This window comes from Octodon degus, unplaced genomic scaffold, assembly GCF_000260255.1.
Source record: "Octodon degus isolate 3935 unplaced genomic scaffold, OctDeg1.0 scaffold00029, whole genome shotgun sequence".
NCBI lineage: Eukaryota > Metazoa > Chordata > Mammalia > Rodentia > Octodontidae > Octodon > Octodon degus.
In genome coordinates this window covers 1,423,018-1,435,510 of record NW_004524605.1, presented here as the reverse complement: position 1 = coordinate 1,435,510, position 12,493 = coordinate 1,423,018, and the positions used below count along the sequence as shown (strand labels likewise).

Genomic DNA, 12,493 nt, shown 5'->3' with positions numbered 1-12,493 from the left:
GAGAGGAGAGGAGAGGAGAGGAGAGAGGAAATGAGAAAAGGGGAGGAGAGAGAAGAAAGGAAAAGAAGAAGAGGGAGGAGAGGCGGGCTCTGCACAGTCCCGGAACAATTGCAGGTTGGAGCCACTGGAGAGACCCGGGCCTTGGACACCCCTCCTCGGCCACAGCCTGCTGTGCACTCCTGGGACCTGCTCTTCCTCAGCTGCTGTGTGGCTCCCCCTCAGGCCAACCGGCCCTATAGCTGGACATACTGTAGCTCCCTTCAGGCCGACGCCGCCACCCACAGCCCCAGGGCTTCTGGCCACAGGGCTCCCCAGGACACTCATGGTGGGGGCAGGGGCCACTTACCCTGCTGGGGCATCATGAAGGGTGCCACTCAGGACAGCCAAAGGGAGGGAGCCCGCAGGGTTTACGCACCCCTCCTGGACACGGTACTCCAGAAACCCCCACGCGCCAACCAGTCCCAAAGCTTGGCAGACTCGAAGTTGTAGTTTCAGGGTTTTTCAGACCTTCATCACTCCTCTCCCCAGAATGAACCCAGCCCTGCCCTGCCTGGCCCCCTCTGCAGACTAGGCCCAGGGCTGCTAGCATGCACAAACACCCCTCCATCACTGCAGATTCCCGGGCCCGGGGATCTGGTTTGGAGAGCGAGGGTTCAAGACCCAGCACTACAGTAAAAGGGGCGCCTGTGACCCTGCATGACCCTGCACGCTCAGAAGATTACCAGAGTGCTCAGGTTCTGAGCAAGAACCTAGGGATGGAAAATGGACACTTTTTCTTTCATTGCTTGGGATTATTCTACCACTGTCACACACAAGCTCCCCTGGTCTACAACAGGCCCATGTGCCCCTGGGGCCCAGACCTCAACTGAGGTTTGGCGAGCTCAGACCAGGGCAGCAGGCGCTATAGGTGAGGAGAGGGAAGGGGAGGAGGGAGGCTGGGGCCTGCCTGGGGCAGAAGCTTGCTCATGTCCCTCCCTGTGCACCCAGGACTGCAGGACCAGTGTCCAGCACGCACTACGACCCAGACTCCCCTGATGTGGACAGGCCAACAGCAGACACCAGGCACCACTCTGGAGTCCATACTCTCCTCCTGCCTGGCCCATCAGGCCCCTGCCCACTGTGGGCGGCCCTGAGGGCCTTGCAAGGGGCCTGCGTGCAGGGCTCCAAGTCCCCCAGGGAGGGTGTATCCCTCACCCCAGTCCTCCCATGAAGCGTCTCTGAGTGAGGCCAGCCAGCCTCACTCCAGGCCAACACAGCCCCACAAGGCAGGGAGCCTCACACCTGGGAGAACCAGGGGTCCCCAGCTGGCAAGGGTACAGCCGCACCCTGACCTTGGTGCCAGCCCTGGCCTCACGCCCTCCTCTGCTCAGCGTGCACCCGGCCTGCTGTGTGGAGTTCTCTTGTGTGGCCGCTGAAAAATTCAGGGCCCAGGTCTCAGCTGGATCTGATCAACCAGAATCCCGGGGAGCAGCACTGGCAGGGAGGCTGTGCAGAGCACCCCATTCCTGCACCTATCAGTGAGCACACAGATGGATCTCATGACGGAAAACACCGTGACTCTGCAGAATGAGCCACAGATGGCCTCCTGCGGGAACATCTTTGCCTGCAACGACACCTCTAAGGTGCACGGGACAGAAGTCACCCAGGGCCTGGGAGGACAAAGGGTGCAGAAGTCAGTCCCTTGGGCTCGGTGGAGGCCAGAGTCTCCACAAGCGACCGGGGTCCTGCGGGGGAGTATGCTGGAGAAGCTGCATAGGAGAGACACGGCCCTGTCCTCCCAGAAGCCTCCTGACACCCTGGGAGGCATTGTGCCCCTTGCTCTGGGCCCCTGAATGCTGCCCGTGAGAGGTGTGTGTGGGCCTGGGTCTCCCTCCTGGCCTACAGCATGGGGCATGGAACAAGCCGCAGCCTAAGAATGCAAGAGACTGCAGCACCTGGGAAGAGGATACGATTTTTTATCTAGATTTCAGCTCCTTTGCTGATAAAGATGGGATCTTAGGAAACTAGAATTCAGAGGATATTGCCTTGACACGAAATCCATCTAAATCCTCAAGCAAGCATTATATTAAGCAGAGAAACGCTGAGGGCGTTCCCACTAGAGCCGAGCGCAGAGCAGGATGCACGAAGCCACGGGCTGCTCAACATGGCTCTGAAGGTTCTAGACGCCAGACTGGAAATGAGAATCCAAAATCATCCTGGTTGGCAGACAGTACAACTATTTACCTGGGAAGCCCAGGGGAGTCCGCAAAGAGAATTAATGAGTTCAGTCAAGCTGCTTGATAAAAAATAATTATATAAAAATCAACAGCCTTCCTGTAAACAACAATAGATGGAAAGGATTTAATTTGCATTGGCAAAAAGAAAAAAAATCCTTGAAATAACCCTGATTTTAAAAAATGAAGGCCTGAATTAAAAAGTATAATACTTTACTGAGCTACACTGGAGCAGAATTAAATAAACTGAAAGATAACCATGTTCCTGGTAAATACAATGTATTATGCCAATTCTTCCTTTAATTAGTTTTTAAGTTTAATTTAATGTCAATCAATCCACAAGGGATTGTTTAACTTGGCAAAACAATTCCAAATTCATTTGAAAGAATAAGCAGATGTGACCAGCAAGAAAACATTTGCACAGGAAGAAGAACGCAGTCCTGGCCGCGCAGGGCGCCACGAGCCTCCCAGAGCAGCCACGGTTTTAAAAATGACTCAGGTAAAATTAACTTCCACAGGATATCTTCTTTAACCTAATTCATCCAAGAGTGTATCAATTCCACCTGAATCGATGGGTTTAGCTTTTCCTGTTGGGGGATCAGAGTGTGACGTGGGGTACGGTGCTCACCCACCACACTCAGGGCCCTGAGTTTGAACTCCAGCACCACACACAAAAAATAAAATGAACTGCACGGTGCCTCGCATCCGCACCGTCGACGCCGCCTTTGAAGTCCAGTATGTCTTTTACACAGAGAGCAACTCTGTTTAGACTGCCGCGAGTGAGCACCCTACAGCGACTGACCTGGACAGCACAGCATCAAAGTCCAGTGCTTCAGATACTGGAGCTTCGATGCTCTCAGGATAGGAGCCGCTTAGTCTTGAACAAGAGCAGATTGATGCGGAAACAGCCTATCAAGGGCTCCCTTGACCTGAGGCCTCCTGGGCAGCACGCTGGACACGGAGCGGGGTGGGATCTGTAGTGCGTATCTGTTCACTTGCAGCCACGCACCACGTAACAGCATTTGGTCAGCCATGGACACACGTGCTAGCAGCAGTAATCCTGGGACACCCAACTGCCGCAGTTTGTGAGAGCATGTGGGAGCATGCCGCCGTGACAAACTACCCAGTAACACCGCTCCTAGGACACAACTGTCCGTACAAGCCAACACGCTCACGACTCTCAAACCACTTCCCGTCATGCCTGGAGAAGCCCATCCCCGTCAGGCTGGCCACACCAACCCTCACCCAGTCCTGCCATCCAACATGTGTGCGTCTTACTTTCCACATGGTCCAAATTTCTGCTTTCAGGGGACAGATACCCAAGCTCAAAAAGAGCCTTGTGTCCAATGCCGTTGCTATCTGGGCGCCTGGGCCCCCCGGCCCAGACTCTGCCACTGCCTGAGGTCCCCACAGACTCTGCGTCTGGCCAGCCCCCCGAAGGGTCCCAAGCAAGCCATTCCTCTCCTCCTCCTCCATCACCATTATGTCAAACCACACCTTCAAGACTGTAAGAGGACACGTGTGTACGGCATATTTTTCATAGTTACCACCTCTGAATGCAGGGCAAACCAGTGTGCCCCTCATCAGGGCTGTGGGACCTGGCCACCCCGCCCAGCAGTGCATTCCCTGCACTTCTGGTGTCCAGACCCTTGCCACTAAAAGTGTCTCTGCAAGGCCACACTGCAATGGCACACAGACAGGCACAGAGATGGACAGCAAGACACACAGCTTTGGTACTGGTGAGGCAAATACTTATCCTGGAGGACAGACTGCTCCTCCGTACATTTCCAAAGACAGGAGGAGCAGACAGGCCAGGTGCACTTGATTATCACCTGCACAGAAAAGCTCAGACAGAAGGGATGCCCTCTCCCCTGGTGAGGACAGCCAACTGCACACCTATAAGCTGCAGGAGCTGGTGTCTACGCCCTGTGGAGTGTGGGGAAGACACAGGTTGCAGTTGAATCGGGAGTGCCTCCTCTTTCTTGGCAGTACATAGCATAATGGAGTGTCCAACACCTGACAGCTCCTCAGGCCCAGTGCAGTGCAGGACCAGCGACCCTCCCTGAACCCCAGCCCTGGGCTGCATGCATGGTCACTTAGCGCATACATCCTCCCAGTGCCCGGGCAAGCAGGTGTCGACCACTCTCCCTTCTACCATCTGATGAACTGCGTTCCCCAGAGTTGTGGCCCTCGGTCAGCTCTGAGGGGCAGAGGTGAGCACCTCAGTGGCCACCTCTGGCCTGCACACCAAGCCACTTTTTTCCTGTAACCACTGAAACGCACAGGGTGGGGTGGGGTCAGGGCCAGGGCCGCCTGGCCCCTTTGTGGCGCCCAGCCCTTGATCCTGGATCCCAGGGCTGCCTTTGAAAGTGGAAGCTGTGTGCCCCACTCCACCTGCCTGGAGTCAACATGCAGTGTAACTGCAATTCATGGATGAGCCGGAGGAGCCGCCTCCAGGTCGGTAATAACTTCTCCATATTAATGGCAGCACCGCAGAGCTGTGGACAGCTGACATTTAATATGAAACATACGCAGCAGAGCAAGAGGCTCCTACCTGGATCCTCCCATTCCAGAGCGCCAGCCAGGGAGTGAGTGGAGACCCAAGGCCCAGCCAGCATACGGCAGGCTAGGTCTCCCCACTGCAACTCTACCCCACCCCAGGACCCACCACTGCAGAAATCCCTGCCAAGAACACACACATGTGCACGCAACACGCACACACACACACACAAACACACACACCTGCCTCCACATGCCTCTTGAGTGCACACTTACACTTATAAAGGCACACAAAGCACCCATGTGCACACTCATCCATGTGCCCATTTACACACACGCTCACTCAAACACACACACAGGCAGATGCATGCACACAGACCCCGCCAGGGCTGCACAAGCCAGAGCAGGAGACGCAGTAGCGACAGATACCTTGGCTTCCTGTGCAGACCCCGGCTCCCAGCCCACACACACACCTGCCCCTAGGGCTCCTCCTGGACCTGAACGGGGAGGGGCAGGCCACAGCTGAGACCTGGCAGAGCGGGTGTGCTGGGCCCTTCCCGTCGCCTCTGCTCACACGCTGCAGAATTTGTGGTCCTTGCTGCAGCCTGGGCAGACTCAGCCACCTCCACCCCTCCTGACCCTCAGGGAGGGCCTTTCGTCTTCAGCTCATCACGCACCAACGCAGGGCTTGGGGGAGCCAGGAGTCCAAGCCAGCTGCCACAGGAAGACCCAGAGCCAGCCCACACCGAAGCGAGTGGCACCGTGCACTGGGCCCCCAGCAGCAGAACCTCACATGGCCACACGCAGGGTGTAGGCGAGGGCAGCAGAAAGATGCAGGCTGGTCTGGGGGCAGCAGGTGTCCCCAGGCTCGGGACCAGGGACCAGGCACGGGCTGATGACTCCACAGTGTCTCTCCCAACCCCGTTCAGAGAGAGCCCCACAGATCTGAGTAACTCTCCTGAGCCTCAGTGTCCTCATCTATAAAGTAGGGGCAGCAATGGTGAGCTCAGAGGATACAGCAAGGGTCAGGCACCAAGCTGCGAAGGCACAGACACCGCTGCTGGCTGTGGTAAAGCCCATGACCCAGGCGGGGCCAGTCAGTGTGTCCGAAAGCCTGTCCAGTTAGAGGGATGCTCAGGGCTGTGCCTTCCTCCCTCTGCCCCACCAGGCTGCCTGTTGGGACGTGGGAGCAGCAGCAGCCACCAGGGCCCCAGGGTCAGTCACACAGCAGGAGTGGGGCAGACGGGGTGCAAGGTACATGCTCACTCGGGAGTTATGCCTCCCACACCCAGGAGTCCTCAGACATCTTCCTGGCTGGAGCAAAAGTGGCCCTCTCTGGGGACAAGGGACCTGCATAGCCCCCCAACAAGCAGTCACAGGTCCACTGCACATTCCTGTGCACCCACTGCAGACAGTCCCCTGGGAGGCCCCTTCCTTCCTCCAAGCAGGAAGGGGGGCGAGACGAGGTGCCCATGGTGAAGATGGGCTGCGCGCTCAGCTGGGTCCTCAGGCCAGCCTCTGCCTCCAGCCCTCGCCAGCCAGTGGTCCCCAAGGGCCCCCGGAGTTCTCCCACAGAACCTGTTTGGCCCCACAGTGTCAACAGTCAGCACAGCACAGCAGGGCAGCCCTGAAGAACCAACCAGGGTCCCATCTCCCCCTCCCTGATGCTGTCCCCTCACCAGTGTAGGGTCCCTAGCATGGAGTTTCCCTGTGGGGTCAGGAATGGCTCACTGCTGTCACCTTCCACCTGGACCAACTGAGGCTCAGTGGGTGAGAAGCGAAGCAGGAGACTTGTTGGGGTCCTGGCAGCAGGCAACAGCTTCCCCACTTCACCTGCGGTAAGCCAGAGGCTCTGAACTCAGATCCCATAAACCCCAACATTCGGCCAGACACCAGGCAAGGCATGTGAGTCCTCCTGTGCTTTCAGTACCTCTGAGGACCTTGCTGGACACCGGCCGCCTGGGCTGGGCAGCAGAGCCCAAAGGAGAAGCAGCCCAGCCCTGCACGCAGGGCACAGAAGAACCTGGGCTTGGCTGCCATCCCCACCTGTGGGCACCCCACCCAGGCTGCAACTGGGCTGAACATCAGCCCATAGGTGCTGCGTTGCAAGCTGTCAAGAATTGGAGAGGGGCACAACAGGCATGTCCAGGACAGCTCTGGGATGCAGTGTCACTTAGCTGAGACCCAGCGTGCAGCCGACAGAGCTGGGATCTACGGACCAGCTTAACCAGCGCAAAGGTGCCCAGTGCCCAGTGCTGGAGGACTGGAAAGCTTAACATGACTAGGGCACTGTGACAGATAAGGCCGGTGGTCTGGTTGAGACACAGAAAACGGGCCAGAGCACCTGGCCCATAGGTTTAAATTTTTCTTTTTGAAGAGCAGTAAAGGGCAAAAGAGTGACCCTAATTGACACAAGGCTGCTGTACGTGGCAAAGATAGAGTGTGAGGCCTGGTGTGGTGGGTAGAGCACTAGGGCACAACCCTGAGGCTGCTAGGATGCTGGAGGGGCGGGGTTCCTGGGATTCCCGCCCAAGCAAAAGGCGGGTGTTGAGGAGAGCACAGAGCATAGGGCCGGTGGGCAGTGGACGGGGTGGGAAGGGCTCCCGGCAGCTGCACAGCAGAGCACTGTGGAGCTCCTCTCCAAGGGTGAGCACAACACTCAGTCTGCACCGGCCTGGGCCCCAAGGAAGTCCTCCTGCAAGACAGGTCAGACCTGCGGCTGCTGCTGGCTCCCACGCAGAGAAAGGCGCATTCCAGAATGATCTGGGGGGGGGGGCACTACGCCCTCTTACTGTTCTGCAGGCCATGCCAGGGCAGAGCGGGAGGCACCAGAACCCTGAGAGGCCAGCTGGACCTGGGACCCTCCCATACCTGCCAGCTGCTCTGGCACCTGCAGCCCTCGTATGGGCCTCAAGGGACAGCCTGTGGCTCATCCCTGTGGCACTAGTTACTCCACATGCCCAGCAAGCCTGGCCCGCATGTGTGCCCAAGAGGCAGCAGCCAGCTTCCTTCTTGCAGTGGACCCAGGTGTCACAGAGTGGCTCATGGGACCTGTCCAGAGCCCCAGGGGAGGTGTACGCCTGCTCTCGAAAGCCCCAGGACCAGGCCAGGCCTCGAAGGCCAGGCCCTTACCATTGCAGGCGGCAGTTGCTGGCCCAATGCCAAAACCAGGGAGGTCCCAGCGTGCAGCAAGTGAAGGCCAGAGGTGGGAAAGGTTGTTTCTGTCCACCGGAGTCTGCTGTGGCGACCGAGGAGTCTGCTGGCAGCAGGTGCCGCCAGCCAAAGAGCGATCAGCCCCCAGGCCGCTCCCAAGCCCTGGCTTGCGCTGCTAACCGAGAAGCCCTGCAGGAGTCGGAGCAGGACAGACTGGGAGTGTTTTATGGCGGTCAGCTCATCTTTATCCTTGTGTTAGCGTGCAGATCAGAAAGTCCTATGACCCTGCAGTCAGACGGACGTGTGCTCAGACTCTGCCTGCCAAGACTGCAGCAAGCTCTCAGATTTTCTGAAGCCTCAGTTTATTCTTCTGTGGAATGGGGATAAAATCAGCACACACTCCACAGGGCCTTGTGAGGATTAAACAAGACCACAAGACAAAGGCGCTTGCCCCAGCTAAACAAACTGTCACTGCCGTTAGTCTTGATGCCAGAAGCCTCTCCTTGGGCTTTTAATCAGCATGCAGCAGTGATGAAAAATCAGCACGCCGGCCACGTGGCCCACACGGGAAGCCCCTCCGAGACACAGAGCTGCGCGGGAGCACTCGGCTAAGCAGTGTGGTTCCTCCTCCGTTCAGCTCCACCCTGTGAACACTGTGCACAGCTCCCAGCTGCTGTGCCAGGGCAGCAACACCACCCTGCATAGCCCTCTGGAAACGGGCCCACGGTGTCTATCGCTCCAAGGTTTCCAGCGCCACTTCCTGCAGCGCCGCCTGACTCCTATTCCCACTCACGCAGAAGCACCCTACCTGTGAGGTTAGAGTGGCACAGGATCCTGCTGGGGTTGATAGGAAAAGACAACGTGGCACTGCCAGGATCCTGGGTATGCCACTGAGAACAGACCCAGCACATGGCAGGCAGAGGCAAGAGGTGTGAGCCCCAGGGTCCAGCCACACCTGGAGACAGAAGACTAAGTGAGCGGGGGAAGCTCCTCCACATCTGAACTAGAGGGTGTTTTCCATAATGGTAGCTGAAATGACCCTGATTGCTACAGTGCCTCCAGTCCCTGTACTAAGCGGGAGATCGCTACCCAGTAGATGACCGGAGCCTGCCCTGGTGGTGGAACAGCAAGTGTGTGCCGCAGGTCAGGGACAGGCCTGACAGGGGCCGTCCACCAAAACACGTGAGCGTCCCCACGGGCTAGGCCGGGTGCATGTGGCTCTCCACGCATGGGCTGGGGCTTCTGCACATGTGTTGGACACACAGGCTCCAGCCACATAGGAAATACTCGGTCACACTGAGCTCTTCTGGCTCCTCTGGCTCCTCGAGGGGGCCCTTGGCTAAGCTCCTGGGACCTTCTGGGAACTCTGAGAAGCCAAATCTGCATTCCAGGATATCCTGGGGCCCCAGGCCGAGGACGACAGCCCCTGAGCAGACACACCAGTTGTCTGCTCCTCAGGTTATCTCAGCCTCTGCCACCCACTCAGACTCGGGAGCCCTGTGGGGTCAGGGGCCAGGCAGGGCCAGGCCAGACTCCCCCCACCACTGGCCGATTGGCCACAGGGAAGTCACTCGGCCTCTCTGAGCCTTCGAGCAGAGTCCATACACCAGAGACCAGGCTCCCCCACAGCGTCTGTGGGTCCAGAGAAGCCGTGTGCAGCCCCAGCGCCTGGGCCAGAGGGCCGTCACAGCCGCACGGGAGACCTAAAGGGCTGAGGAACTAAGTGGCATCATGTCAGCACAAACGCAATTTTTTTTCTAGAAAACCAGAAAAAAATGAAGGACTAATGATGGTGACCTTCTGCCTCAAGGCCATTATCCATCAAGGCCACTCAGGCAGGCCCCAGGGTTCCTTCCAGCCCTGCTGTTACCTCTGCCCGTGGATGTCTGACCCCATGACACATTGACATGCCTACCCCGCCTCCACGGGCTCGTGCCTGGTTCCTCTGCACACTCCTCTCTCCATCCAACTGCTGACCTGCACTTTGCCAGCCAGCTACCTCACTGAGACCCCACTCATAGGGCCCCAGGAGCACACCCCCAGCGCAGGCCACCCTCAGGCCCCAGTTCCCTGCCCCGTGGGCCCTGGGTCTGCCATGCTGCTGACCAGGACCAAGACACAAGGAGGAACACACTGACAGATGAGTAGATGGGTGGATGTAGCAGCAGCACAGCCCCTCCCGACGCCCTATCCCATGGCACCCGTGCACACTGCCCCTCTCCTCTCCCCAAGTCCCTGGCAAGGGTCTCCTACACTTTTAGGAAATCTACCTGCAGCACCAAATGGGACACACTGCAGGCCCAGGCACCCTGGGAGCTGGCAGGGGACACAGACAGCTGTCCCATGTCCACGTGGCTCTCCAAGGACAACCGCAGTCACGTGTCTGCAGCACTCCCAGGTACCAACTAAACTCAACCACAGGCAGCAATTTTCTGAAGCAACAAGTGAAGTTTCCTGTGTGTCCATAAAAAGAACACCAGCGGTTATGGGCCTGGGTGTAATTGCAGGCTCTGAAGCCAGCAGGAGGAGTGGGACAGCCCGAGGACTGGCAGGTTCAGGGGCCAGCAGGGCTGGAACAGGAGCAGGAGCACCTGGGCAGCAATTAGAGCAGAGTCCACAGTGGGCAGCTTCTGATGCCTGGCCAGCAGGGGCAGCCTGACCACCACACACCCCATCCAAAATAGCAAACTGCAGTGGCTTCTGCTGTGTGCCAGGCCCCAGCTGCCGAACAGTACCATCCCCCCAGTACCAGCCTCCTCCCTGTGCACTGACCCAGGGACCCTCCAAGACTTCCTTGCCCCAAGCCAGGGTCCCACTGGGCCCCGGAAGCAGGTGCATGTCCCAGGGCTTGTCATACTGGGCAGCCCACACTCCCAAAGAGGATCCTGCCCCCTAGAAGATCAAGCCATCCACAGGCACCAGACACTCCCCTTGGCTCCAAATAGAGAAAACTGACTTTTCAAACAACCAGCTGGAGTTCAGTAGGAAACCACAGTGCAAAATCATGGGCTCTCGACCAGCCAGGGCCACGGGGTAACTGGACATTTCAGCACCACCGTCTGCCCAGAGCTGGTAGCCCTGGCACACACAGAAGCAAGAAGACCCACTGCCAGCACACATGCCCACACACATATCCACAAGCTGAAGGGCACGGGCACTAGGACACACACAGGAACAGAAACTCTCAGACACACCCACGCCAGAGAGGACAGCATGCTCACAGGTTCCTGCGGGTGCACAGGCACCGGACGCAAGCACACACCAACACCCAAAACTCCTGCAATGTACACCCCCACTGAGGCTCACACGCACCAACTTATACACGTCGGCAGGTGGAGATTTGCACAGGGGTTAAAAGGAACTGCTCTGGAACTACCGCACACCCCAATCCGCTACATCGCCTCCTGGGAAAGGTCGGAAGCAGCTTGCCTTCCGGCTAACCTCGGCCTGTGCAGTGTGGGCAGCTCCCTAGACACAGGAAAGCAGGAAAGGCTGGTTCTCAGCCCAGGTCTGTCCCCGGATCCCGGTCACGGGAAGGGTCTGCAGAGGCCAGAGGAACAAGGAGAGAAGAAAGTAGCGCTCACCAGCCCATCGCAGTTGCTGAGCGCCACGGAGGAGGATTTAGCCAAACCGGCCACGTCCCCGACGTAGAGGCAGGTCCCAAGCAGGGGCTCCACGCGGGTGGCACCCGCCTCGCCCTGCCATTCCACAGTGGCACCGGGAGCCACAAGGCGGCCATTGGGTCGCAGCCGCAGGTGCAGGTCTCGTCCGAAAACCGTGACGTTGTAGTAGAGGCGGCCGCTGGGGTCCTCCTCGCTGCCCCCGGGGAAGCCAGAGGTCGGGGCCGGGACAGCCCTACGGGCTCGCACCCCCACCGCGACCGCCGCCGCCGACACCACGTGGGACACCAGGCGGCCCTGGGCGTCAGTGCGCACCGGCACCGCCAGGATGCGCTCGGCTCCGAGCCCCGGGGGCCCGCCTGCAACGGAAAGGGGCGTCAGACTGGTAGACTTCGGAGCCCGCACCCCAGCCTCCCTCCGAGGGGATAGGAAGGGGCCACCTCCGCCCAGCCGGCCCCTCGAGGACCGCGCGGCCAAAGGCTTGCGCCGCTGCCCCACTCTGGCTGGGGCCCCGCGGGCACCTGGAAGCCCCACGGGACGATCCAGGGGGAGCGCCCCGGCCCTCACACTCACTGCCCTCGGCCGGACGCGGGCTGCGCGGCAGTCGCTCTCGGTAGCTCCCTACCGTGCGCCTTGACCCCGAGGCGGCCCCTGCCCAAGTGCCCGGCGTGGCCTGAGGCCGCTGGGACGTGGCTCCCCGTGCACGGGCGGCCTATCCTCCGTGTCCACCGGGTCCGCCCGCTGCCGTCCCCTCTCCTCGCTCGCCGAGGACAGGCACGGGTAGGGCAGGGTCCCACCGATCTCCGGGGATTCCCTCCGGGGTGCCCCGACCAATCCCGAGGGCCCGGGCGGCGCGCTCTGCACAGCTCCTCCCGAGAGTCCCCGGACGCGAGCACGGGCGCCGCCTTGCCGGCTCCCCGACCCGCTGGGGCGAGCCCTGTTCCCCGCCGCGGGCTTCGCCGGCCCAGGCTCCACGCCCAGCGGCTCCCGCGCCGCGAGCGCCCGGGT

The 12,493-nt window shown here is 59.4% G+C and overlaps 1 protein-coding gene across 1 annotated transcript in view; it reads right to left on the bottom strand.

The window, feature by feature from the left end:
- The window catches only part of Adamts2 (ADAM metallopeptidase with thrombospondin type 1 motif 2), a 261,890-nt gene that overhangs the window by 196,127 nt on the left and 53,270 nt on the right, over positions 1 to 12,493 (bottom strand). Inside the window, exon 5 of the mRNA XM_023713091.1 lies at positions 11,450 to 11,844. Within this exon, the coding sequence (XP_023568859.1) occupies positions 11,450 to 11,844 (395 nt within the window). The remainder of the gene's footprint in view (positions 1 to 11,449; positions 11,845 to 12,493) is intronic.